The following is a 27,532-nucleotide window of genomic DNA, read 5'->3' as shown; positions in this document are numbered from 1 at the left end:
TCTACTCTATGGGGGACTCTCCAAGAAATATATCCCTGAAATACACTGTAAGAATGGGTAGTTTTATGTAGATGTCACCTGCTCTGCCTGGGGTATTATTAAAACAATGGAAATGATAAAGATACAGAAAAAGGCTTGTAAGTGAAAGTAAATGAAGTTATAATAAATAAGAACAAGATAACTGATAAAATTAGTACTTCTCCCCTAAAAACAACTATACTTTTTCAATATAGTGAAATGGACCCACACAAGTGAATGGACCCAAATAAGCAGAACTTTGCTTTGGAAAATCATAATTAGGTACTTTGGGGAAGTAAGGAAAAGGATTTATATATATATTCCTACATTCTTTTCCATATAATTCCTCAGGAGTGAATTTTTACTCCTTTCCTAAAAGATGGGGAACTATTTGAACCCAAATAGTAGGAACGCTATGGTAGTATGATATTTAGTCATTTAGATGGACTGCATGGTGTAGAAATACAACTGCACTAGAAATGAAGGAACTCTGGACTCCTGTCTCAGAGATGCCATTAGCTGGTTTTGTGAGTTCAGGAAAATCAGTAAATTTGACAAACATTCCTTAAGTATTTAGACACTATATGAAATGTTAGAGATACCTTGGTAATAGGAAAGCTTCCTTGACTTTTTTGTTCTTTTCCCTGATACCAATCACAAAAAGTAATCATAATAAGGAGGTACAGGTGCAACAATAACAAATAGATGGGATGGGGGTGGGTGAAGTTGGAGGAATTTCAGAAATTTCAAGTCCTTTGGTCTTGTTGGCTTTAAGGGTACTTGACAAGAGGGAGAAGGCAAAAGAGAAAGCTGGAATTATAGGCAGGAAACAGATTGTCGAGTGGTTTTTACATAATAGTAAGAAGTTGGGACTTCATCGTGAATCCAGTGATTTTCAAATTTTGATATTATTGTTGGGGGAACTTGTTTACTTACACTTGTCTGCCCTTAGTAATAGCATCGGAATCTTCAGTGGAAGGATCACAACACTTGTGTTTTTGACAAGCCCCTCAAGGTGCTTCCAATGTACATAGAAGTGTAAGAACTATTATAGTCAGTGGGGAGCCACTGAAGGTCCCGAAGTAAAGGAATAACAAGGATTTGTTATCATAAAGACCACTAAGAGTATAGAGAATGAACTTGAGGGGTGCAAGCCTGGGGACAGGAGACAATTAAGACTATATTCCTCGTGACCACTGACTCAGAATCCCCTCTTGGATATATGATTAAAGAACATTCTAACATACATATCTCAGGAGACAAGTACAAGGATGTTTATAGCTATGATGTCCACAGCAAAGAACAGTAATATCCCAGATATCCATTAACAGGAGATAAACTGTGGTATCTTTCAACAACAGACTATCCTATAACAGCGAAAGTGATTGAGTTAAGTCTAATACAACTGAATAGAGGTGAATCTTACAAATACAATTTTGACAGTTATAAAAGCAAATAATGGAAGACTACATATCATATGAGACCATTCAAAAAGAGTTCTAATGTGAGCAATATTAAACAGTCTATACAAATACTGTTTTTCAACAATGCAACAGATTTCAGGATAGCATTTACCACTTTCAGAAGGCAAGAGAATAGGCCAAAAAGAAACAGATGAATAGATTCAATGGTATTGGTAATATTTGTTGAATGGTGGGTTAATGTTTGTTGGTGTTTTTATCATACAGTGTAAACGATAAGTAATAACCAGTCTACAATGAGACTTTCTCATCATGCTCATCTATTCAGGCTCTTAAATCCCCTCCCACATTGAACTTGGGGGATAGAATCAAGAGGATGCAGAAGTGAGCTGTGTGATTTTTTTTAAAGATTTATTTATGTATACAAGCACTGGGGTACAAGCTAGAGGTGCGGCAGGGTGAGAGGATTTACCAGAGACAGAGCAGGGAGCAGGACTGAAGGCAGAAGGGCTGAAATACACTGCTGAGGGAGCAGTGGGCAAGTCAGGAGAGGTCTGCCCCACCATGTGGGAATCTCCCTGGCTGGCTGGGAATCAAACCTACACTGCAGAGGCTGCGGACAGCTTCACAGCACTGTGCTCAACCCGCTGCGCCACTGGGGAGGCCCAAAAGATTTTTTCTTAATTTTATTTTTATACATGAACCGGGGTACAGGCCAGATGTGTGGGAGGGTGAGAGGATTCACCAGAGAGAGAGTGGGGAACAGAACAAGCAGACCTACTGAAATACACTACTGAGGGGAGCAGTGGGCGAGACAGGAGAGATCTGTTTTGCCATGTGTGTATCTCCACGGCTGGCAGGGATCAAAATGGCACTGCAGAGGCTATGGACAGCTTCACAGTGCTGTGCTCAACAAACTATGGCACCAGGGAGGCCCAGCTGTGTGACTTTTAAGCTTAAGTCATATGAAGCCTTGTATCTGCCTCATCTTTTGAAGAACACACACTGGAGAAGCAAGCTACCATGCAGGAAGCCCAACTACCCCAGGACCACCATAGTGTGAGGAAACCCAACACACATGAAAAGCTGCATGAAAACAGGGAGCGATCTCATCAAGCTACTCCAACTGAAGCACCAGATTACATATATAAAGACATCATCATGAGTTCCAGCACAGCTGGGGCTGCAGATGCTCCAGCCTCAGTCACCACTTGACTGTCAACTATGTGAGAAACCTCCAATAAGGACTGCCCTGCTGAGGCTCAGTCTATCCTCAGAACCATGAGGAATAATAATAAATCACTGTTTTAGGTCAAGTGGCTTATTATGCAGTAGATAAACCAGAACATTATAAATACATTACATATCATATTTTGTATACATAAAACAGTACAATTATATTTCAAAAATGAGATTACTAAAATAATTTGTTAGAATCAGATAGTTCTGGCTTCAAATTCTGCTCTGTAGCCCTGGATAAATCACTTCACCTCTATAAGAATCAGTTTTATTACTGGAGAAATGCAGAAAGTAATAGTTCCTAATTAAAAGGGAATTTGGGAAGCTTAAATAATAATAATAATATAATAATAATAATATCCAGGCAGAGGGCTTTATTAATAATTTAATAAATTATAGGGGCCAAGTCATACTGCACAGACTGGATTTAAGGAGGAAAGTAGTTAAGTTTTTATAAATAAAAATTCAAGAATTTCTGTGAATATTCATAGTGAAGAGGATCCAGCTGGAACAAATGACTATAAAGTATTTTCTCAGTCTGTGGTTTTATGAAGATTCATTGATTTCCTGTGGTTTATTTCAGGTATTAGACATTGAATTCAGATTTCCCAGGGACAGACTTCCCTGGTGATTTCTCTAATTTCAGTATTAACTTTTTTTTTTTTTTTTTAAGATTTATTTATTTATTTATTTATTTATACAAGCACTGGGTACAGTCAGAAGCGTGGGAGGGTGAGAGAATTCACCAGAGCCAGAGCGGGGAGCAGAGCAGGCAGAAGGACCGAAGTACAATGCTGAGGGGAGCAGCGGGCGGCAGGAAGGTCTGCGCGCCATGTGGGACCCTCCTCAGGTGGCCGGGGAGCAGCCCGGGATCGAACCGGCACTGCAGAGGCTGTGGGCAGCTTCACAACCCAGCGCTCAACTGCTGCGCCACCGGGGAGGCCCTAATTTTAGCATTAACTTTTTCTTGGGCTTTCCAACCCATGGTGCTCTCCACTCTGGGGCCTCTTATATCAGACAACAGCAAAAAATGAAGGCAAACTTCCATCAATATAGTTGATGACTGGTTAATGCATCTTCTAGGAGGATGCAAAGGAAGGAGAAGCATAAGATTGGCTGAATGTTCTTTCTCCAGTGTAGATGAAGTCTAGAAAAAGAAGCTGGGCAAGAAAATGCAAGAAGCAATCTTACTGGAAAGATGATTATACTCTGGGAAGGGGTGAAACATGACATTGTTTCTCTGGCCGGTCTCCTCAGAGTATAATGAAAGGAACTTTCTGCCCTTTTGCATTGTTTGGCCCACAAGCGACACAATTCAGGAGAATGAACAGCACCAGCTGGAATTTAAGCATGGCTATCCTAAAGAGCTCGCTGCCTGTGGAGTTTGTGAACCACAAAACATCAACATAGACATGCACTGGAGATCTGCTGGGAATCAGCATGACTGCAGCCTGCATAGCGGGCAACCTCTCTATCGGCAGACCCTTGCGCTCACAGGATAAGAGGATGACTTCCATTCGCTCTCTCCACCACCAGGGAAGAACAAAAGGGATAGAGTTATAATCCAGCAGGAGGTATTTGGGTTAGATGAGCTCCAGAGGTCTGGTTAAGGTCTAATTCAATGAACAGCCTACCTTTCTTATCTCTGAGAGGAGGTACCCTTCTAAAAATAACAGTGTACTTCTGAAAAATCCACAGCTGTGAAATATTTGTTGAAACTTTATAAATTCCTGTATTTGAAAATAATTTATTTAGGTAATAACATTGGTTTACAACACTATAAATGATTCAGGGATAGAGGTGCACACCTCTTCAGATGTATGTCACCACACAATGTCCACACCAAGTCTCCCATAGTCCCCTCCACCATGTCCACTGGGCCCCCTCCTTCCTTTGCACCCCAACCTCCACCTCTGGTAGCCTCAATTCTATAGTCAGATTTCTAGGGGTTTGAAAAAAGAATTTTAACTGTAGTTAGATGTTCATATTTGCTAGAGAACTACTGAAGCATTTTCAGCTTTATTTACATATCTTTCTCTTAAAAGAGTCCTTTCTTCTTCCACTGAATTTTGAGGAAGAAATAAAAGTTATTTCCTTTACAAGAAGTCTTTCTACTCTCAGCAGTCCTAAATATCAGAAGGTAAGGCGAGATGAATGGTTGGAACCTCAAGGTCGGATTTTTGATACCTAGCAAATTCTCATATTGTTTGTCATATATAATATTTGAAGGTTATTATTCTTATTTTCTTCAGGGAAAAAATTAGACTATACCCCTCTACCTCATTGAGCTTTCCTAATAAATTCCAGCACATTGAAACATTTCTAAAGAAATTTCAAGCTTACCATAAAATTGTAGGTGCTGTATAAAGGTTTGGGGTTTTTTCCCACCTTCCCCAAATACATTTGTTAAAAGGCATATTCATTATATCAACAGGATAAGCACTGAAGCCAAGAAATCAAAATTGATATTTTACTACCATCTGATTCTCAGACCCCATTCAGGTTTTGCCAACTGTGCCAGTGATGTCCTTAATAGAAAAAAGATCTGATTTGGAACCAAATGTTACAGTTAGTTGTTATGTACCTTTAGCTTCCTTCAATGGAGAATATTCCTCAAGACTTTCTTTTCTCATTGTCTTAACACGTATAAAGTTTTCAGGCCAGTTTTTGTTTTCATGTTTTTAACAGAATGTCCTCCAATTTGTTTTCCCATGATTAGATTCAAGTTACGCATTTTTTGTCAGAATATCACAAGAGAGAGGCTGTATGCTGTGTTCTCACTGCATCCTATCAAATGGAATGTGATTTTGATTTATCTCTTTACTCCTCATTTAACTTTCAATGTATTTATAACAATATGAATTCATGGATTTTTATTTTATTAAGTAGATTATCATATGTTACTATATTTATTTTGATTCTCAATTTGTCCCACCTTCAACCAGTGTGATCCTCTTTTTTAAAAATAATTTATTTACTGATCACAAAAATCTGCAAAGAGCTGATGAGACTCAGCAACAACAAAGAAAATAATCCAGTCAAAAAATGGGCAGAAGAGCTAAAAAGAAACTTCTCTGAAGAGGAAATGCAAATGGCCAACAGACATATGAAAAAATGTTCAACATCACTTGTCATCAGGGAAATGCAAATCAAAACTACCATGAGATACCATCTCACACCAGTGAGAATGGCACATATTAAAAAAACTAGCAACAACAAATGTTGGCGAGGATGTGGAGAAAAAGGAACTCTTCTGCACTGTTGGTGGGAGTGCAAACTGGTCCAACCACTATGGAGAGCTGTGTGGAGATTTCTGGACCTACTAAACATAGAGCTTCCATATGATCCAGCAATTCCACTCCTAGGTATTTACCCAAAGGACACAGAAACATCAATTCCAAAGAGCACCTGCACTCCTATGTTTATAGCAGCACTGTTTACAATAGCTAAGCTTTGGAAACAACCCAAATGCCCAAAAATAGATGACTGGATCAAGAAGATGTGGTACATATATACCATGGAATATTACTCAGCATTCAAAAAAGATAAACACATGCAATTTGCAGCAACATGGATGGCACTGGAAGGGATCATGCTCAGCGAAATAAGCCAAAAAGAAAAAGATAAATACCGGAGGGTCTCACTCATAGCAGGAATCTAGAAAACTTAAATAAGGGACCAGGAAAATGAATATAAGAAAGTGAAAATCAAAATCAACAAAAAACTATGAACCAGAGACACTTTTTGGGGGTGGGGGGCGGGAGGGGAAGGATTGGGGTCAGAATGGGGCGTTTGCAATTGTATGGGGGAATATAAAAATAAAATTTAATATTTAAAAAAAAAAAAAATTTATTTATTTATATCTATTTTTCCATCATTGTTCATTTTTTCACATTGCTTTTTTTTTTAAGATTTATTTATTTATTTATACAAGCATTGGGTACATTTAGAAGCGCAGGAGGGTGAGAGAATTCACCAGAGCCAGAGCAGGGAGCGGAACAGGCAGACGGACTAAGTACACTGCTGAGGGGAGCAGTGGGTGGCAGGAGAGGTCTGCGCGCCATGTGGTACCCTCGCCCTGTGGCCGGGATCTAACTGGCGCTGCAGAGGCTGCGGGCAGCTTCACAAGCCAGCGCTCAACTGCTGCGCCACGGGGGAGGCCCGTTCTTGCTTTCTTATCTCAGGTGTAGTCCCCATAGAATTCCCACCGACAATTCACCCATGTACCTTCACCAGTCCCCCATGCGCTTCCCGCGCTTGTCTTAAAGTTGGCCCCTGCATCTTCTTGACACAGTCTCACTACTCTTTTAGCTTTTCCATACTATTTGGCACAATATATTCCAGGCTTGTCCTTTTGCTGCTCTGGAGAACCTGTAGTTTTCTAATTGAAACTCCATTAGAAACTCCATTCTTTCTAACGGAGGCTGGTATTTCAAAACTAAGGCTTGATTGCTCTGTTTGCTCATTGGCACTAGGGTCTTGCTATTCCCATTCCTTACGGCACTTCAGGCCCCTTGTATTTAAACCAAAAAAATCATAGATTTGTCAACATGGGGCAAATTGTTTTTCTCAGTTGGAGGTTTTTCTTTTGACCTTATGGTGATTTTGGCAAAAATAATTGATCATTTTGTTGTTCAATGTATCAATTTAGTTACTTTGTTTTGGCTTCTGGGTCTTATTTCACACTTTAAAGTTACAAACATTTCTTCACATGTTGTCTTCTAGCAATGTCATAGATATTTTTTTTTTTAATCTTCAAAATGCACCTACTAGAATGTTGGTAAGAAGATTGTTTCATTTGAAGAGCAAACTCAATGCCACAGAATAAAATACTGTCTGAGGAAAATCAAGCCAAACCTAGTTTTTTAGGTATGTGGGTATTTTGTGATTTCCTAATCCATGCTATTGATTTTCTAAACTGGTTAACCATTATTGTTAATTTGAAGCTTTTGTAAAACACACTGGTACTCAGTATGCAACACACAAAACCCTTGAAGCAGGCCTAAACAGATAACCGGGTAAGGAATTTTTTAGGCTCCATAGGTGATTATAATGTGCCAGCTACCAACGCTGAGAACTTACAGATTGCATTATACATCCCTGAGGCTGCCTAAAATTTTACCACTAATCACTGCTTCATTTAATTTAAGCAATCCCTTTTTGTTTATCTTCTTTAAAAAATATAAATATTTTCAGAGATTTAACCCTCAAATTTCTAGTAGTGTAGCACTAATGAGCTGAACTGACTTTCAAATCAAGACACAAGCATTACAGTGACAGCTAATCATGAAGTGGTGCCTGGCCATAGCCCATTCCTCACATTGGCTGTGCACAGAGGGCTAACTAGGTTAAGGCGATAGGGTATAAAAGCGGGAAGAAGCTCTGCTATTAGGATGATCTCAAGAGTAAGCATAGAGAGAGACCTGGACTTTCTGAAAACAAGAGCAACTTGAAAAGCACATAATACTAAAAATAGGGCTCACTGTCTACGTGATTGTAGACAAGTTACTTCTCAGAACCTCCATTTCTTCATTTGCAAACAATGAGGTTAATTCTAATACCTATTTCATTGAATTATTGCTAAGATTAAATCAGATCATAAAGCTAAAGTTCTATAAGGTACCTAGCATATAGCAAATAGGAAGTAAATGGTTGCCTTTAAATAAGGAAAAGCTAGTCTTCTTTCTTCTAACCAGTACCACTTCTAACAGTTAACTATTTCTTCATGAACAAAATTGTAAATTGGCTTAAATTTGCTTAAATGATCCATATATCATATTCACTAATATCATTATTTAATACTAATCTTAAAATACTTTTCAGTGAAGACAATTTTTTTAGAAATTATAATGTATTCCTTGATTTATAAGGAAAAACCAGTAAACTAAAAACTAGACTTAAATAAATTAATTTTTAAATAGTTATATTACTCAGTCTAATTGTTGGAGTTGTACTGAGATGTTGAAAGAAACCAAAGTAATAAATATGCTATAATTTTTAAACACCAAAACTCCATTGCTACAATTCTTAGAGTATCTTTTGTATCATATATTCTGAAAAAAAGTGATGTTAGTACATGAGGTGGTTATGGATGATACTGACTATCAGAATTTATCATGGTATTTGAATTAGTATGTATATACATATTTCTTATTTTACCTGATGCATGTTAAGAGTCAACCGACCTTATGACAGTTTGAAATAATAGACAAAACACCTCAGAAATAAGCTCAGAATTATGTAGCCTGAGGCATGCACAATTTCCTGTAGTGTCAAGTAAAATGAATATGAAGTGCATCCTTAATAAACAGAAACAAAAACTGATAGCCCTTACAAAGAGGGAATTCTCTTAAGCTTTGTATATATATGAAAAATCTATCAACACAGTTCTTCTATTTAAGAGAAATTGATGGTTTAAGTAAACTGTATTTATATAACCATCAATTCTCTTTATAAAGATCTTCAACTGGGAAATTTTTGCACCCATTAATCAGTTCCAAGACATAGTTAGTTGAGGGAGTGGGTACTGACGCCTAAACCAGCCCACAGGTTGCATGGGTAGAGAGAATATAATGTTTGTTAGCTTGCAAGTTGTTAGTAAGCATCCAAGATGAGCTAGCTGTGTGTTAGGTAACTCTGGGCATGTATAGATAAATGTAGAATGCATGTGAAATGACAGATAAAATTAAACATTTTTTTACTATACCAGCGAGATATAGGTTTACATAGGTTGAAGTAGTCAAAGAAGTCTTTGTGCAATAGCACTTGACTTGGGACTTATAAGTGTTTGGATAGATGAAGGTAGAGGGAGGAGAAGAAGGCATTCTGGGAAGAACAATGTATAGATATAAACAGCAGTGGAATAAGCATTGATTGTATGGGGACTATATTCATAAGTTATTTCTATATAACATCTCACCTTTCTAATTTAAAAAAAAAAAAAAGGTTTTTTGCCCCTTCGGTTGCCCAGGTTTGGTTTGCCCAAGTTGGTTTGATAGTTCTGCTGATGGGGGGCAGGCAGGGTGGATCTAATTGGACTTGCTGGCAACTGGGCTGCAGTCAGCTAGAAAGTCAGCTGGGGACTGGATGGTTTTAGAATAATCCACTTACATGTAAGGTTCACTGGCTGGTTGTTGGTTGGAGGGTGGCTAAAGTGTCTCAGCTTCTCTCTCCACGTTCTCTCTTATGCTCCAGCTGGCTAGAGTGGTTCTTCTCCTTTCCTGGAAGGGGTACAAGAGAGTAAGAACAAAAGCATGTCAAGGTCTCATGAGGCCTAGATTCTAACCTGACGCACCATTATTTTTGCTACTATTGCTCAACATATCACAAAGACAGTCCAGGTACAAGTGGTGGGGAGATAGACTTCGCCTGTTAATGAGAGAAGTACAAACTCACATTACAAAAGGAGCAGTTATTTTTGCAAACAATCTCCCACATGGGCCAAACTCACTTAAGTACGAAGGTGGTGACCATATTAGAAATTAGCATGAGTATCTCTTAAAGAAGATTAGATCTTTAGGAAGAATGACTGAAGGAGTTTGACAGCTGCATCAGTTTTTCTGGTAAGAGATATAAGATCCTATTACTATCACAAAATATCATCAGACTGGGTGGCTTATAAACAAGTTGTTTCTGTTCTGAAGACTAGAATGCCCAAGACCAAGGTACCAGCATGCTCACATTCTGGTGAAGGTTCTCTTTCCGGTTCATAGCCCATCCCTTCTCACTGTGTCCTCAGACAGTGGAAGTGGTTGGGAGTTTAGTGTCATTTGTTTTATACAGTATGAAACCCAAACGTAAGGACTTCACCCTCATGATCTAAGCACCTCTGAAAGGCCTCACCTCTTAATACTCTCACAATATTAGGTCCATAGTAGGTCAAGAATAGAGGCAGTATTGTAAGAATTTTTGTGTGTTAAAAGTAACCACCAAGTTGGCCTGCCCTGGTGGCACAGGCAGGCGGTTGAGCACAGCGCTGTGAGCGCTGTGAAGCTGTCCGCAGCCTCTGAAGTGCCGGTTCCATCCCAGCCGGCTGACAAGGGTCCCACAGACCTCTCCTGTCTCACCCACTGCTCCCCTCAGCAGTGTATTTCATCAGTCTGCCTTTTCTATTCCCCACTCTGTCTCTGGTGAATCCTCTCACCCTCCTGCGCATCTGGCCTGTACCCCGGTTCTTGTATAAATAAATAAATCTTTAAAAAAAAAAAAGTAACCACCAAGTAATTGGTTAATACAATTTAAGGATGCCCCCCATCCTTAGAAATTTGGGGGCATTCTTGAATTGGTCTTGGTGCACACCTGTACCTTTTTGAACTGTCTTTTCCTGTCCATATTTTAGGGCTGCAGTCTGTCCTTGGACTTGGTTGGGTCATGAGTATACAGGATTGTGCTGAATCCCCCAAACAGCAACATAGCCAGCAAATCTGCTGGTGTGAGCACTTCAGGTGCACATTCATCAGCATTCAGCTGTTCAACAACTGAAAGATTTTTTTTTTAATGATGTTTGCAATCTCTTAAGCTAAAAGAGTTTCCCAGAAGATTTGAAACAAATAACCAAACTTGATTTCTTGGATCCTATTTAGAAGCTCACGTATGTTTACTTTCAAACTGGACCTGTTAAGCACCCCACTTCATTCTTTTGGTGATGGGACTCACAACTTGATCATATCAACTATGACCTGCCAAACATCATTATATATTAACCTTAAGTCTACCTAGAGTAATAAATCATGGTACTACTGCTTCTAGCTACTCTAGATACCAATCAGGTTAAAAAGGAAAAGTATATTTTGTAAATATCTTAAGATGTACATGGCAGCTAAGTTCCACAAGAAATCTACAAAATAAAACAAATACACTACTGGCTTTTAAAAGTACTTTATTGCTTGCAGAAGTCTAAGGAAAAAAATTGTAATTGGGTTAGGTCTTGAAAGAACTTATGAGGTCAGTCTGAGAATGCTTGTCTTAGGAGAGAAAAATCATTTAATACCAAGTAAAGATTTCAGATACTCATCATACTTCCCAAATTGATTAAAAAATTTATTGCTTTAATAACTCAAAGTTCAATTGTTATTACCTACCCTGATACTCATTTCAAATGGCCACACTATTTTGTGCTAATGATTTTGCTTTTCCAAAGACTTGTAAATCTTCTATGCAAAGATTTAATTGCTTCCTATGAAGGAAAGAGGAGAGAATGAAAATGCCTAGTGTGAAGTTCCAGAAAAACAAAGCATTTATCTCTATTTCTGTCTGTTGAGATGTTTTAAGGTTAATAATTGGGAATTGCTCATTTTAAAGCCACCTTGCATTTAAAAAAGACACATGCTTCCTGCTGATAGGATTTTCAGACCGCCTAGAATTTATTATAATTTTATGAGAGAAAAATCTTAATAGCTCAGTGATCAAATACATTATGAAATAATTTTAGAAAACCTAAGTATTTATAATTTTTGTAATTGTTCCTTATAAATTTCACTTTCCCCTCCTGTACAGTTATGTTATCAGGATTTGGAATTTTAAATTGCAGCTTTCATTCATTTTACAACAGTATGATGAATGTTTTATCTTCCCTGGGAATTATTTCCAGAGGTAATAAGAACAGTCATCTGTTATATGGTCTGCATTTCTTAAGTTATTTTTTGTGCTTTTTGTTGTCAGCTTAGCAAAATTAATTAGATTAATTCCCTAAATTCTACAGAATATTATTAGATATCAATTAAGCATTCAGAAATGGTTATTTTATATACAAGTTTATAGACTAATTTTAAGAGGAAGTAAATCCATCTAGGTTAATATATTTTAATGCTTAGACTTTATAAAACAGTCTACTATCTATTAATGTCATTATTTTTGTAGGAATCTGGTGAAAAGCCATTTATATGTATTTTGAATAAAATATTAGCCCACTTTAAGCATTTTGGGGTCTGTTCTTTATCTACATTTCAATAGGCCTACATTCTGGTACACTCAGAAAAAAACAAAACAAAACTCCACCACTAAAGCAAAAAAGATATATCTATATACCCCAACTTGGTTGCCAGTTCTAATGCCTAATGCCAGTGATTTTATGCTTTTATTTTTTTAATTATTTTTTGAAAAAATGTTTAACTCTTAAAAATTGTGGTAGATGACATTTCTCAGTCCCTTTTGCAGTTAGTTGTAGCCAAGTTACTGAAATTAAGTCAAAGGAATATGAGCAAAAGTGATGAAACCCCTTCTCGGTCTTTCAGAAATCCCACTGCACGCTTCTCACCTTCTGCTTGAATGGAAATGACTCTGGGATCTAGAAAAGGAGATCTTTAATGTTTGGAGGAGTGATAATTACAAAAGTTGCTGTTCAAGTGATGTGTAAGTGATAAAACTTAGTCAAAACACTGGAATTTGGGGGTTGATTTTTTTAATAGGATTTAGCCTATTCTAATTAATATGCTTATTCATCTCTTTTTTTTTAATCTCCCAACTCCCCCCCCCCCACACACACACACAACATTTCATCTATTTTTCTTTTGGGTCAACTATCTTTGTATTTATACACACGCACATATAGAGTTTCTTTTTTTATTTTTATCTCCCAACACCTCTACTTTTTTTCTGTCCTATTTATAATCCTGAAGGGTTGTTTATCTGCTGATTATTTCCACTCAACTTTTCATGAATACACAGTATCTTCTCTTTCTTTTCTAAGAGAACTGAATTTACCATCCTGTAAGTTCTTTATCCCTGATAATGTTTCTTGTTTTGAAGGTTGCTCTGTCTGAAATTAACAGAGCAGTCCTACTTTGATTAATGTTTGCATGGTGTTTTCCTCCATCCATTTACTTTTAATCTATACATGTCTTTATATTTAAAGTAGGTTTCTCATAGACAATGTATTGTTAGGTCTTATTTTTTGATCCACTCTGACAATCTCTGTCTTAATTAGCACATTTAGACCATTGATATTCAAAGTGATTATTGATACAGTTGAATTACTATCTGCCATGTTTGTTACAATTTTCTATTTGTTCTTTTTTTCTTACTATTTTTGTCTTCCACTCTTGTTCTGCACTTTGTGACTTAATTGAGCATTTTATAGGACTGTTTCTTCTCTCCTTTCTTAGTATATTGGTTATACTTTCTAAAAAACTTTAGTGGTTGTCATACAGTTTACAATATACATTTACAGCTAATTTGAGTCCATTTTCAAAGAAATTATACCACCTCATGGGTAGTGTGGGTGTCTTCTAATAATAAAATTCCAATTCCTCCCTCATATCCCTTATATTCTCACTGTCACTCATTCATTTCTAGCAATATTAAGTATATATATGAATATGAATATATATAAGGATACACAATCAAATCTATTGCTGGTATTATTTTGGACCAAATTATCTGTCAGATTAATAGAAAAAATTTTAAAATGAAACAAATTTTCCTTCACTTATTCCTTCTTTGATGCATTTCCTTTATGTAAATCTGAGTTTCTGACCTATATTACTTTCCTTCTTCCCAAGGAACTTCTTTTAACATTTCTTGTATACTTGTAACAAAATTCTCACAAGTTTTGTTTGTCTGAGAAAGATTTGATTCCTCCTTCACCTTTGAAGGATAATTTTTAGGGTGCAGAATTTATTTTCTCTCAAAACCTTAAATATTTCATTCACTCTCTTCTGGCTCTCATAGCTTCTGAAGGGACTGAGTGTAATTTTTCTTTGTTCCTCTACATGTAAGGTGCTTTTCCCTTTCCACCTTGCTGCTCCTGCCTTCTTTTGGGATTTCTTTCTGATATCCTGTAATGTGTCTAGGTGTAGGGTTCCTCCCACCCTGGCCACTTTTCCAGCTTGCTGTTCTTTTTAGTTCCTAGTTCTGTGGTTTGGTATCTAACATTAATTCGGGAGAAACACTCAGTCACTATTGTTTCAAGTATTTTTGCTGTTGTTGTTCCTTTCTTTTTTCCCTCTGGCATTCCCACTAATATATGTTAAATCTTTTGAAATTGTCCCACCATCTTTGGACATTCTATTCTCCCCCCCACCCTGCCTCTGTTTTTTTCTGTTTTTGAGGTTTAAACTGAGATAATCTCAGGCTCAGAGATTCTTCCCTTGGTTATGTCCAGTCTAGTAGTAAGCCCACTAAAGGCTTTGTTTTTTGTTTTTTGTCTCTACAATATTTTTTTTATTCTTTCTTAGGATTTCTATTTGTTTGTGCATTGCCCATCTGTCCTTAGATGCTGTTTACCTTACCCATTAAAGTCCTTAGTATATTAATCATAATTACTTTTAATTCCCAGTCTCAATTCTAAAACCCCACCATGGCTGTTTCTGATATTTCAAATTGTCTCTTCAAATTAATTGTGTTTTGCTCTTTGATATGCCTTTAATTTTTTTAAGATTTATTTTATTTATACAAGAACTGGGGTACAGGCCAGATGTGCAGGAGGGTAAGAGGATTCACCAGTGACAGAGCAGAGAACAGAACAGGCAGACTGACTGAAATACATTGCTGGGGGGAGCAACGGGTGACAGGAAAGGTCTGCCCCACCATGCAGGTATCTCCATGGCCCGCAGGGATCAAACCCATGCTGCAGAAGCTGCAGTCAGCTTCACAGCACTGAACTCAACTGCCTGTGCCACCAGGGAGGCCCCCTAATTTTTTCTTGGCAACCAGGTAAAAGGGACTGCTATAAATAGATCTTACTAATGTGGTGATGTGTGTGTAAGGAGAGCCAGCATTCTAGAGTCCAATGGTTTGGTCTCAGTCTTTGAATGAATCTATGACTCTGGACTGAATTATATTTCCTAATATTTTGTTAATGATTTTTCACCTAAATATTTATGAGGGATGTTGATCTTCAGTTTTCTTATTTTATACTGTCTTGTTTTGGTATCAAAATAATATTAGTTTTCTAAAATGAATTAGGAACTGTCCCTTGCTCTTTATTTTCTGGAAGAGATTATGTGCAGAATTGCTATTAATTCTTCTTTAAACATTTGGTAGAATTCTCCAGTAGAATCATCTGTTCTTTTTTGGTAGTTTTAAAAATCATGATTTTAATTTCCTTAATAGTTATACAGCTATTCAATTATCTTTCATATTGAGTGAATAGTGGCAATTTGTGTTTGAAGAATCGGTTCATTTCCTCAATGCTGTCAAATTTATGTATACAGAGCTGTTTTTAGTAGTTCTTTATTATCTTAGCTATCTGTAGAGTTTTTAATGATAGTTTCTCTTTCATTACTGCTATTGGTAATTTTCTTTTCTTTTTCTTGATCAATAATACGAGAGGTTTGTCAATGTTACTGATATTTCCAAAACAGCAGCTCTTGGATCTTTTGAGTTCCTCTACAGTTTTATTTTAAATTGCATTGACTTTTTCCTTTATTGTTTTCTTCTTTCTACCTGCTTTGGGTTTCTTTTACTCCTTTTTTCCAGATTCTTGAAGTGGTAAATTATATTATTGATTTGAGAATGTTCTTCTTTATTAACTTTTGGTGTTATAAATTTCCCTCTCAGCACTGTATTAGCTGTGTCACACAAATCTTGGTATGCTGTATTTTTGTTTTCATTCAATTCAATGTATTTTTGAAGTCTACATTCTTCATGATTCTTGATAAGCAATTTCTACTGCCATTTAAATTACACCCCCCACCACTCTCATTTTTATCCTGCAGCTTTCAAGTTTTTGTCTTTGTTTTTACAATTTTCACATTTAATGATTTTGTCATGGATTTCCCCGGGTTTTATTTGGATTTTGCCTAGTTTCTTGAATCAGGAGTTTATGTCTCTGCCAAATATAGGTAATTTTCAATCATTATTTCTTTGAATACTTTCTTTACTTTCATCTATTTCTCCCCCTGCCCTTTCTTCTCCTTCAGGATTTAGCAGACACAAATGTTAGATCTTTTGTTATCGTCCCTCAGGCTTTCTGTTCATTTTATTGTTTAATCTGTTTTCTGTTGTTCAAATTGGGTCATTTCTATTCTGTTTTCTAGTACACTTTATCTTTTCCCTGTCTCCTCCATTCTGCATTTGTGCCTACTTTATTTTGATGATTATAGTTTGCAGTTCTGAAGATTCCATTTGATTCTTTTTTACATCTTCAATTTCTTTGAGGCTTTCTATTTTTCATTCATTTCAAGAGTAATTATTCATTGAAATATTCATATGATGGATGCTTTAATATTTAAAAGTATCAGATAATTCTAACACATCTCACAACTGGCATCTATTAATAGTTGGGTTTTTTTAATTTAATTCAGCTTAAGATCTTCCTTGTTCTTGGTATGAATGATTTTCAATGGAAATTCAGACATTTTTGCATTTTGTTAGTAGACTCTGCATCTTATTTAAGCCTTTTAAGACTCTGGCTTTTATTTAAGCCTGTCTTTCTCTGATACCACTCTTTCAGGGAAATGAAAGTTACCTCCTTTCATTTCAGCCAGGTGGGAAGTAGCCTCTAGAGCTACTCAAAACCTGTTGACAACAGGTGGTAGGACCCTCCTTGGTATTGAAAGTGGGGTTTTTGACTTCTTTTGTAGTCTTCACTAATATTGCAATGAGGATGGTCTTGTTACTGATGGTTGATGGTGAAAAGTTCTAATTCTCTTTTAGATTTCCTTTGATACCACCCTCAGAGGGAAGGAGTGGGATACCTTATTACTGATGAATTAGGATATAACTAAACTCCCTGGTAGTCTCCAGTGATTCTATTGCAGGAGGAGGCTCATCACTCATCAGTAGGGAATGAATGTTCTTGCTTTCTACTTTGCCCTGGTGGTGATGTTGGAGCTTCTTAATATAGCAATGTATGAATCAAAGTCTCAGCTTCTCATTTCATACAACTTTTGCTAACTTGAGTGGGGGGTAGGATCAGTCTTTTCTGTGGCACATGGCTTTTATTGTCTCAAAGTTTCCCATCTTACTCCTTTTCTGGTCTTTGTTATGGCTTTTCTTCCCTGCCCCCAGTGTCATTTCCTCAAGTCTGGGTTACATGAGGCTAAGAGAAAACGGAGGGAACTTAACATTGTGTCTTTTCTCATGTCCCAAAGACTCTTGGTGGTCTGTCTTCACTCCACTTTTAATACCTTTTTATGTTTGCCTTTTCTATAAAGACCAGGGTCTTAAAGTTGTATTTAATAGGAAAAATAGGGAAACAATGTCCACTCTATCTTCTCAGTATACAATTTTAAGATGAGGACACTGAAAGCTTGGGTAAGTATTCACAGCTGATCCATGACTGAAGTAGATCCCTGCTCCCTCAACTGTTTAGTGCTCTTACCATTGTAGCACTGAGATTTAGGCATCTGCATTGAACTGTGATGGTGTAGCCACAGTGTCATGAGAACCCTGTATGAACTCCCACTGCCTCCCAACCAGTTTTTTTTTCTCATTCTTTCAGAATCTTTGTATTGTTTTAACTGCCTTACCATATTGCTAGTCTCCAGTGGTGGATCCTGAATTCACATACATGAGAAACTTCAAAGCAATGTGTGAATGTAAGGGAGAGCTAAGGACTTATAGCTATAGCCTAGCAAATACTCTGTTTTCACTTAATTATGTATTTTTGGAGGTAGATTGTGAAGATGACTGATGGAAATAGGAGTTAAATCACCTTAAGCAATCCAAATATCATCTGCCTTGTTTTCCAATGAAAACAATGAAAATATGTTGATATGGTAGCTTCTGTTGGTTTTAATTAATTTAGAGCAAAGGTTCTCAATAATATTTTATTTAATATAAATCTGAGGTTATCTTTGGCATCATAAGACTAAAGAAGAACTTAATAAATAAATTTGCTTATTTCCCCCCTACTGTTGGCACCAGGTACACATCCATATTCACATAAAAGCAGAATCTGTCATTTCTGAGTTCCACTTATCCTTGCTTAAGTCTCAAGTATCAAAATTGATTTTTTAAAATGCTCCTTTTGAAAAACAGCAGAGATAAGATTCAAGGATGCTTGCACTTAGAGAAGGATTATTTATTAAGGAAAAGACTTGTCCTTTGAAAATTATTATCATAATTATCACTAAGAATCCAATTCTATATTCTTATTAAGGCAAAATCCCTATTGAGTATCATACAAGAAGGATGTTGATTGCAGTGGGATATCTGTCTGAGTAGGGCTAAGTAATGGGCTTTGAAATGCCACTCAGAGAAATCAGTGGGGCAGAGGCTATTCCCTGGCAGGTCACAATATATTTGTTTGTTTTGAATTGCCAAGGTTTTTACATCATTCTTGCATACATAATTGTTCTGGATAACTCCAGAGCAATATTTAGGACCTAGGGGGAAAATTCAATAGAATAGAGAAAAAAATGGAAGTCCACAGTATCAGATGAACAGGTTGAATATAAGGGTTATTGAATCATATCCTCTGAGTTAAAAAGGCTTGTGACCCAACTGACACTGATGAATAATTCTACTCCACAGTCACCTTGCCATATTTTCCTGTCTCATGCCAGGAAAATTGGAGATCTACGCAAACAGCCCACTTCAGTCTCCATCTGCAGACTTCCCTGTCTTTATTTATAGGACTTGCCTCTATTCCTTGAGGGCATGCAAGGGTTTTGTGAGTAAATAATGAGAAAGCAATTTAGCTTTAAATCATTGGAAAACATTAAAAACTTCAATACAATAGGCACTTGACATTTTGAAAGGCTACATTCCAAAACTTTTAATATTCTCCAGATATGAAAATATTGCTATAGATCATAATTTCTTTCCTAAAGTGCATCAAGTCTCAAGTACCAAATGACATCCATCCACGACTGAGTTTTCAGATATTAAGCAGTTGACTAGTTTCACTCACTTGCCAAGAATTTTATAGAATATATTAACTCTGTAATTGTGCTCAGACCGTTCATTTATTCATTCTTTCTTTCACTGTACAAATATTTATTGAATGGCTCTATGCTAGGCTCTGAACAATTAGGTAGTAAAACAAATATAATCCCTGTTCTTAGGATGTTAGCAGTTTAGCTATAAGTGGCAATCAATAGATAAGTAAACAAGAAAAAATAGAAAATGCAATTGTGATCAGTTTGTTTGAAGGAAACAAAGTAGAATAATACACGTACACTGTAGAAGGAAGCTTACTCAGAACGAGTAGGCAGACAACACCTCTCTGAGGGAGTGGCATTTAAGCTGAGAATTGGAAGAGTCTGACCTGTAAAAATCCTGGGGATATTTATTCCCACTAGATGAACAGTAAAAGCATGGGAATCTGGTGGGTTGAAAGAGGTCAATGTGCCTGGGGAGAAATAAGAAATGTGTGGGGATAGGAGATGGGTTAATGGGGTCTTTATAGAGAATTGGTCTCAGTCTGTTGAGACTGCTGTAACAGAATACCATAGACTGAGTAACTTTTAGAAGCATACATTTTTTCTTATAGTTCTGGAGGCCAGGAAGTCCAATATCAAAGTGCCAGAAGATTCAGTATCTTGTGAGATTCCAATTCAAGGTTCCATCTTTTTGTTGTTTTCACATGGAAAACAGGGAAGAGAACTCTCTAGGGTCTTTTTTATAAGGACACTAATCTCATTCATAATAACTCCACCTTCATGACCTAAACTACTTCCTAAAGGCTCCACTTCATATGCTATCACATTAGGGGTTAAGATTTCAACATATAAACATAGAAATATAAGATATTTCATGCTCATGAAATAGAATAATTTAACATTGTTAAAATGGCTATCTGAACTCAAGTAATATACAGATTTAATGTAATTTCTATCAAAATTCAATGGCATTCTTCAAGGAAATAAAGCAAACATTGCTGACATTCATATGAAACTATGAAAACACCTAATAGTGAAAGCAATATTTATCAAAACAGTATGGCATTTGAATAAAAGTATACACACATATCAATGAAATAGAATTGCGAACTCAGAAATAAACCCACATTTTTATGGATGGTTAATTTACGATGAAGGAGTCAAGAGAATACAATGGAGAAAGGAAAAGTTTCTTCAACAGATGGTGTTGGGTAAAGTGGACAGCCACATGTAAAAGAAAGGAACTAGACCTTGTCTCACTTCATATACAAAGATTAATTGAAAATTGATTAAAGACTAGGACATAAGATCTAAATACATAAAAATATATAGGAGAAACACAGGCAAAACACTCCATGACATTGGCTTTAGAGATGTCTCTGGAGAGTTGCTCCAATGGCAAGAGAAACAAGCAAATATAAACAAATGGGATTACATCAAAATGAAAGGTTTTTGCAAGGCAAGAGAACTATCATTAAAATGAAAATGCACTTTGGTCCTCCCTGGTGGCACAGCAGTTAAGCACTGGGCTGCGAAGCTGCCTGCAGCCTCTGAGGCGCTGGTTTGGTCCTCAGCCACCGGGTGAGGGTCCCACATGGCTCGCAGACCTCTCCTGCTGCCCGCTGCTCCCCTCAGCAGTGTACTTCGTCAGTCGGCCTGTTCTGTTCCCCACTCTGGCTCTGGTGAATTCTCTCACCCTCCTGTGCTTCTGACTGTACCCAGTGCTTGTATAAATGATAAATAAATAAATCTTTAAATAAAAAGAAAATGCACTTCACCAAATGGGAGAAAACACTTTCACATCATACATCCAACAAGGGTCAGTATACAAGATCTACAATGAGCTCATATAACTCAACAATAAAACAAAATGGGCAAAAGAACTACAAAAAGAATTCTCCAAAGATGACCACAGGCACATAAAAAAATGCTCATCATCGCTTATCTCCAGGGAAACATACATCAAAACCACAATGAGCTATTACTTCACACCAGTGAGAATGACCCAAACAAAAAGACCAGATACAACAAGCATTGTTGAAGGTGTGAAGAAAAAGGTAAACTTCTATGCTTTGGGTGGGAATGTAAACTGGTCCACCCTCTACAGAAAACATCATGGCAATCTCACAAAATATTAAAAGTAGACTCAGCAATCCCATTCCTAGATATCTATATGAAAAATATAAAAATACTCATTTGATATACACAATGGAAGACAGAAATAAACTGCAAAAAGAAATAAAACTGCCACTTGTGACAACATGGGTAGAGCTGGAGGGGATTATGTTAAGCTAAGGAAGTCAGAAGGAGAAAGATGAATACTAGATGCTTTCACTCATATGTAGACTATAAAGAAACAAAGCAAAGGAATGGACAAAACAAATCCTTGGAATCTGACCATAGTACTGAGGTCACCAGAGGGGCAGGGGTGGAGCAACGAGTGGAAGGCAACCAATGGACTATGGAGCATTATTGGTACCTTGGTGGTGGGAATCGTGTAGTAAAATACACTTGAAGAGATATGAACCTAGACTTCTAAGATACAGTGTTATAAACCAAATTTACCTCAATAAAAAATAAAATAATTTTATAGTATAAATAAAAACCTTAAAAGACCTCAACATATGAATTGGGGGTTGGGGGTGGGGAACACAAACCTTCATTCACTAACACCATTATAAGGGGTTTAGGTTTTATTTTCCTGCAGTAAAATCATTGCAAGGATTGTAATACAAAAGTGACATATTCATAGATCAGATCAAATTTGTAGCAACCCAGAGTAGCTAATTTTGCAATAGGGTATAGATTCTTCTTTTTAATTCTAAGGAGAGGCAATAAGTAATGGTTTATGACAGGTAAAGGTTACTTTTTTGTTGTTGTGGAAAAACTTGTTGAAAGAGACACTAGTTTCAGTGGACTCATAGATGTCAACAAAACAGACTGTGAGATGGTGGCTTAGACTAGGATGACAGTGGTGAAAATGAAAAACACTAGAAAGATTTGACATGCTATTTCAATACAGCAGCAACAGAGATATGTAGATGTCAGTTGAAGGCATGAATGTGGTGCAAGTTGCTGGAGTGGAAACACTGGTGTACTGTAGTGGCTAGTGGAGTTGTGGATTGACTTGTTGCATTTGAGATGCTGGCAAACATCTGAGAAGGCAGGGTTAGCAGACATCTGCAAAACAGAATTCAGAGGAAAGGTTTTAGAGTTAAGCTGGTATTCAGAACATAGTGATGGAAGTTAAAGCCTTGGGAAGTGAAGAGATCCCCAGAGAGAGAATGATAAACAAAAAAGAGGGTTTAAGATTGAACTAAATGCCAACAAGTGGAGGCCAAAGAGAGAAAGAAGGGTCTACAAACAACAGGAAAACACTGCGATTATGAGTACAAAATGGTGTTCACCAGCACTGAAGGGGGATGTGTGTGGGCAAATTAGATAAGGGGCTCAACAGTATACTGTTATAGAGAAATTAGACTTTTGGGTGAGAATCATAATGAAGATTATGCAGATGTGAAGTTACCATATGTATACCTGAAACCTACATGATGTTATAAACCAACATTACTTCAGGAAAAAAATTTTTTTTTTGAAGAGATCTGCAGGTGAGTCAGAAGAGGACTTGGCAGAGAAAGAAGGAAAACTAAGGCAGCATGGAGTTAATTAAGCAAAAAGTTGAGGGAAGAAAGGAAGAGAAGGATGAAGTGTCTATTGTATTGAAGGCAGGACTAGGTCAGGACTTTAAAAAAGCATAAGGCTTAAATTAGATGTTTTAACACATTTGTTATTTCCCATGTGGTTTATCTACTAGCATGTTTCTCCTGCTCATCTGCAGAATTAATGACTGCCATCTGAGTCGTGGACACTGTAAAATCACATACATGAAAGAAAAATCTCTCATCTTTGTAATGAATTTTGATTCTCCTTGAATTCTCTGGATAATTTCTCTGTTTCTCTCCATTTTTCTATCATATACAGAATCTATAATCTTCTAAAGTTTCCATTTTCCAAATATAAAGTTATTTTGAAAATTATCCATGTTCTCTTAAAACCATTAGCTCTTCACCTTCAATGTATTTGAAATTGTCATGTGGTAGGAGCCTTGGAATATTAAGCTTATCGAAATGTTAGGACAAGTTTTCCCTAGAGGGTGAGTAGTTTTAAATTCAAAGTGGAAAAAAATTCCCTATCTTAAAATAGAAGCAAATTTTTTTTTCTATTTCACATTCTCTCAAGATATCCGCAATCCTTTTTAAACTCTCTATTTATTATTAAATACAAGCAATTTAGCTCCTTTGTAAGGTTATGCAAATAACTCATCCAGAATTAGCATTTAACATGCAGTTCTTATATCCACACAAATGTTTTGTATAAAGTTGTTTTAAAAAGATTCAAATCTTTATAATTAGGAAGGGAAAATATATTAATAGGAATAAAGGGATACTCTGCTAATCTCCCATATGTAAATTACCATATAATTTCCATCAATTACTTTAGAAGCAACAGAACAATGGAACTTTTATTCTTCAATATTGCTTGCTGTCTCTCTTCTTCTCCTGCTAGAAGGTATGTGCTTATACATATATATATCTAAAGAAATTGACAGGGAATGTTAAATACTTTAGTTATATGAGAAAGAGCCAGTTGGTAACTTGTGAGTAGGATTGAAGTCGGTACTCTGTGCTCTGGCAGCCTGGGGGATAGACTACAGTGTAGACACTCACGTTCTCATTTCCATTAGCTGTTTCTCCTTAGCCTGTTTTCTAATAGAGCTGGGTCCACCTTTGCTCAGAGGATCCCTTTCTTCTACCTCTGCATACTCTCCCAATTTTTACATAGAAGACATTATTGTAAAAAGTAGGGGTAACTGTTATAGTTTCATTGAAGAACTTTCTTTTTGCTTTAGTCTCTAGCTTGGCCTTTCAGGAAAAGAATCGAGTAGGCTGCATGTGGAAATTGGTCAACAGTATAATATTGGTGAGATCTTTTCAATCTCACTTACTTTGTAGGGTTCCTGGACTCAGTTCCAATGTGAGCGTGTGTGGAGACTTTCCTACGCCAACAAACAACTATTGAACACCAGCAGGGTATGAGAGAACGGAATTCAATGCTATCGGAGATGGCATCAGATTCCTCAGGTGAAGGCATCAGTATCCCAAGACTGCCTTCCATTTCAGAGGACAACTGCAAGTCCAGGCTGTTACTTGTGTTTCTGACAACTGCTTACACATTGGAGGTTCCCCCAATCCACTTGTTATGCTTCAGATGCCTGCCACAGGCCAGCATTGTTACCTGTGTGCTTCTGAATGACTGGCTATAAATCATAGGTTCCCATGACTCTCTCCTCCACTTTAATTAATTTGCTAGAAAGGCTAAAGATCGAAGAAAACACTATTATGCTTTGGATTGATGATATATTACAAAGGATATAATTCAGGAAGAATCAAATGGAAGAGAAGCATAGGCAAAGTACGGGGAAAAGGTTGAGAGCTTCCTTGTTTCTCCTTTCTTCCCAAATCTCTAGGTATTCACCAACATGGAAGCTCTCTGAAGTCCTTCTGGGCTTTTAATGAAGTTTTTATTACATAAACATGGTAAACATGGTTGATTAAATCACTGACCATGGGCAAATGATTTGATCTCTAGTTACTCTCCCCTTCCCAAAGATCTGGAGGTCGGACTGAAAATTCCAACCCTCTAATCACATGGTTGGTTCCCCTGGCAACCTGCCTTCATCCTTGGGTGCTTCTCCAAAGTCACTTCATTAACATAACAGGAAACACCTTTATCAAGCTCAACAATTAGGAAATTCTAAGGCTTTGGGAAGCTATGAGCCAGAAACTGTGGATGAAGACTGATGTGACTAAGAAATACATTTTGGTCATCTGAATAACCAAATTTGTATTTTTTTATCTTATAAATTACAACGACTATGTATATATTTGTTATAAATTACAATGTTGCACTCACCTTATGGCGTTTGCCTTTTCTCTTTTAAGAGTCCATCAGTTGAACATAACTAGGTGAACTCAGACGGTGAAGGATTCAAAAGCAAGGTTGACGCAAAAGTGCCAAAAGGATTACATTGAACCTGGAAGAAAAAAGCAGAGCTCTGAAGAGACTTGAAGTATGGAACAGGTTTAAATAAGTCCCTTAAAGTAGAATGAGGAAGAATGGGTGAAATATATAAATAGGGTACCTATTTATTTTTCAAAAAATATTTAGGAAATCATCATGTACCAGACAGAGAACTGGCTGACTGAACACGAGACTTTTTTTTAAAGAAGCATTTATCCCTTCAGGGAAGTTGCTGTTCTGTGGGGAAATAGACATACAAGCAAACAATTATAATAGGTCATGATAAATGCAACCATAGAAATATGTATAGAATACAAATAGACGAAGGCCATTCTTATTCAAGCTTTCCTTGGCATCCCTGAGCAGATAAGAGTCTACTTTTTTTTTTTTTTAAAGATTTATTTATTTATTTATTTATGCATACAAGACTGGGGCACAGGCCCAAGGTATGGGGGGTGAGAGGACTCACCAGAGACAGAGTGGGGATCAGAACAGGCAGACAGACTGAAGTACACTGCTGAGGGGAGCAGTGGGTGAGCCAGGAGAGGTATGCTGCGCCATGTGGGCTGCTCCCTGGCCAGCTGGAGGATCAAATTTGTGCTGCAGTGGCTGCAGACAGCCCCATAGGCTGCGCTCCAACCCCTTGCGCCACCAGGGAGGCCCCAACAGTCTATTTTACTCCATGCCACTGATACCACCTCATCCAGAACTCCACTATTTCTCATCCAAACATCTGCCACTGTCTCAGGGCTGGTCTTCTGGCCTCCACCTTTGCTGTTTCCCCTCTTTCATCCAGAAAGCAGCCAGTAATTTTCCAAAAAGGAAACCCAATCATGTCATTTTCCCCGCTAAAAAGCCTTCAGCAACTTTCCAATATCCTCAGTCTTATCTCTGCTTCCATCTCAAGTTTCTATCATTGCTTTCCACCTTAGTTCTGGTTTTAATGACCTACTTGCCATTTTCCTAAGTCATCATTTCTTTCTCATCCCTGAGCTTCTTGTGCTCCCTCTGCCAGAAACAACTGCCCTGCCCTCAGAATTCATACATATAGTCATACAAAAAGAATCCTCTCTCTCTCTCTCTCTCTCTCTCTCTCTCTCTCCCTCTCTCTCTCTCTCACACACACACACACACACTTACTTTGCCATTAGCCTTATAAATTCATATTCTTCTCTCTGGTCCACCATGCCCCAAGACTCACTGCCCCCCCTCATGTGGAAGCAATCTCTCTATGCATCTAATCAATGAGCTCATCACACTGTATTGTGCTTGGCTATTTATTTTTTTTTACTAGAATAAAAGTTCCTTGAGTGTAAAGGTCTTATTCATCATTGTATTCCCAGATGCTAACACAGGTCCAGTTTATCATAGAGGATAACTAGGTATTTTTTTAATAGATGAGTGAAGAAACTTTCAAATAATGCTATACAAAAATGTGAGGAGGTAAGATCCCTGTCTCTGCCTGCATATATGGCACACATCTCCATGAAGTGACTGTTAGAAAACGTGAAAGTTTCTAAAAGACTATAAGGCCACAAATCTGTTTTATATCCTTTAGAGAGTGGCAATATACAAGTAAATAAGAAATATTTCTTACCAATGGGCAACAATGACCAGGCTTCTTGATTTTCAGCATTGGGCAAAATTCCAACTTCAGGGTGAAACATCCCACAGATCCTGAGCAATACATTCCTCCATGGCAAGAAAAGCTGCATCTGGCGAACTTCATGAGGGTGGCTGGGCAGACAGCTAGAACACAGGGCCACTTGGCTGAATTTAAGAGGAGTCTGGCTTTTGTTTCTTCTTTCGTGTATTTTAAATGTGCAAAAATTCCAGCATACTCATAACACATCCTGTCTTCCCTCTATCTATTCTCCTTGCCTTTACTGCTTCAGTGATTTCTAACTGCGAGCACCTGCATTTCTTTGCCTTGAATTTTCTCTTGCTGCCAGAACCCACTTTGTAGCTTCAACTTCAAGTTGCAAGAATTTGACTCTCCTCTTCAAC

At 37.3% G+C, this 27,532-nt stretch overlaps 1 protein-coding gene across 4 annotated transcripts in view; it reads right to left on the bottom strand.

Annotated features, from left to right (window-relative positions):
• Positions 1-27,532, bottom strand: part of LOC129146917 (uncharacterized) — a 163,837-nt gene that overhangs the window by 35,721 nt on the left and 100,584 nt on the right. For 2 of the 4 annotated variants that reach the window (XR_008554289.1, XR_008554287.1), the window contains exons 2-3: positions 25,418-25,538; positions 9,789-9,898 (exon numbers count right to left, since the gene is read on the bottom strand). Coding sequence is in view for 2 of the 4 variants with exons in the window: in XM_054701606.1 (XP_054557581.1) it covers positions 25,528-25,538; positions 27,123-27,274 (163 nt within the window). In the remaining 2 variants the exon portion in view is untranslated. Of the gene's footprint in view, positions 1-9,788; positions 9,899-20,590; positions 21,195-22,134; positions 22,625-25,417; positions 25,539-27,122; positions 27,275-27,532 lie in introns of those variants that run through there. The other 2 variants (XM_054701606.1, XM_054701605.1) reach the window with 2 other exon arrangements.

This window comes from Talpa occidentalis, unplaced genomic scaffold, assembly GCF_014898055.3.
Source record: "Talpa occidentalis isolate TD23 unplaced genomic scaffold, MPIMG_talOcc4v2.1 talOcc4.5, whole genome shotgun sequence".
NCBI lineage: Eukaryota > Metazoa > Chordata > Mammalia > Eulipotyphla > Talpidae > Talpa > Talpa occidentalis.
This window is presented reverse-complemented; position numbering and strand designations above follow the sequence as displayed.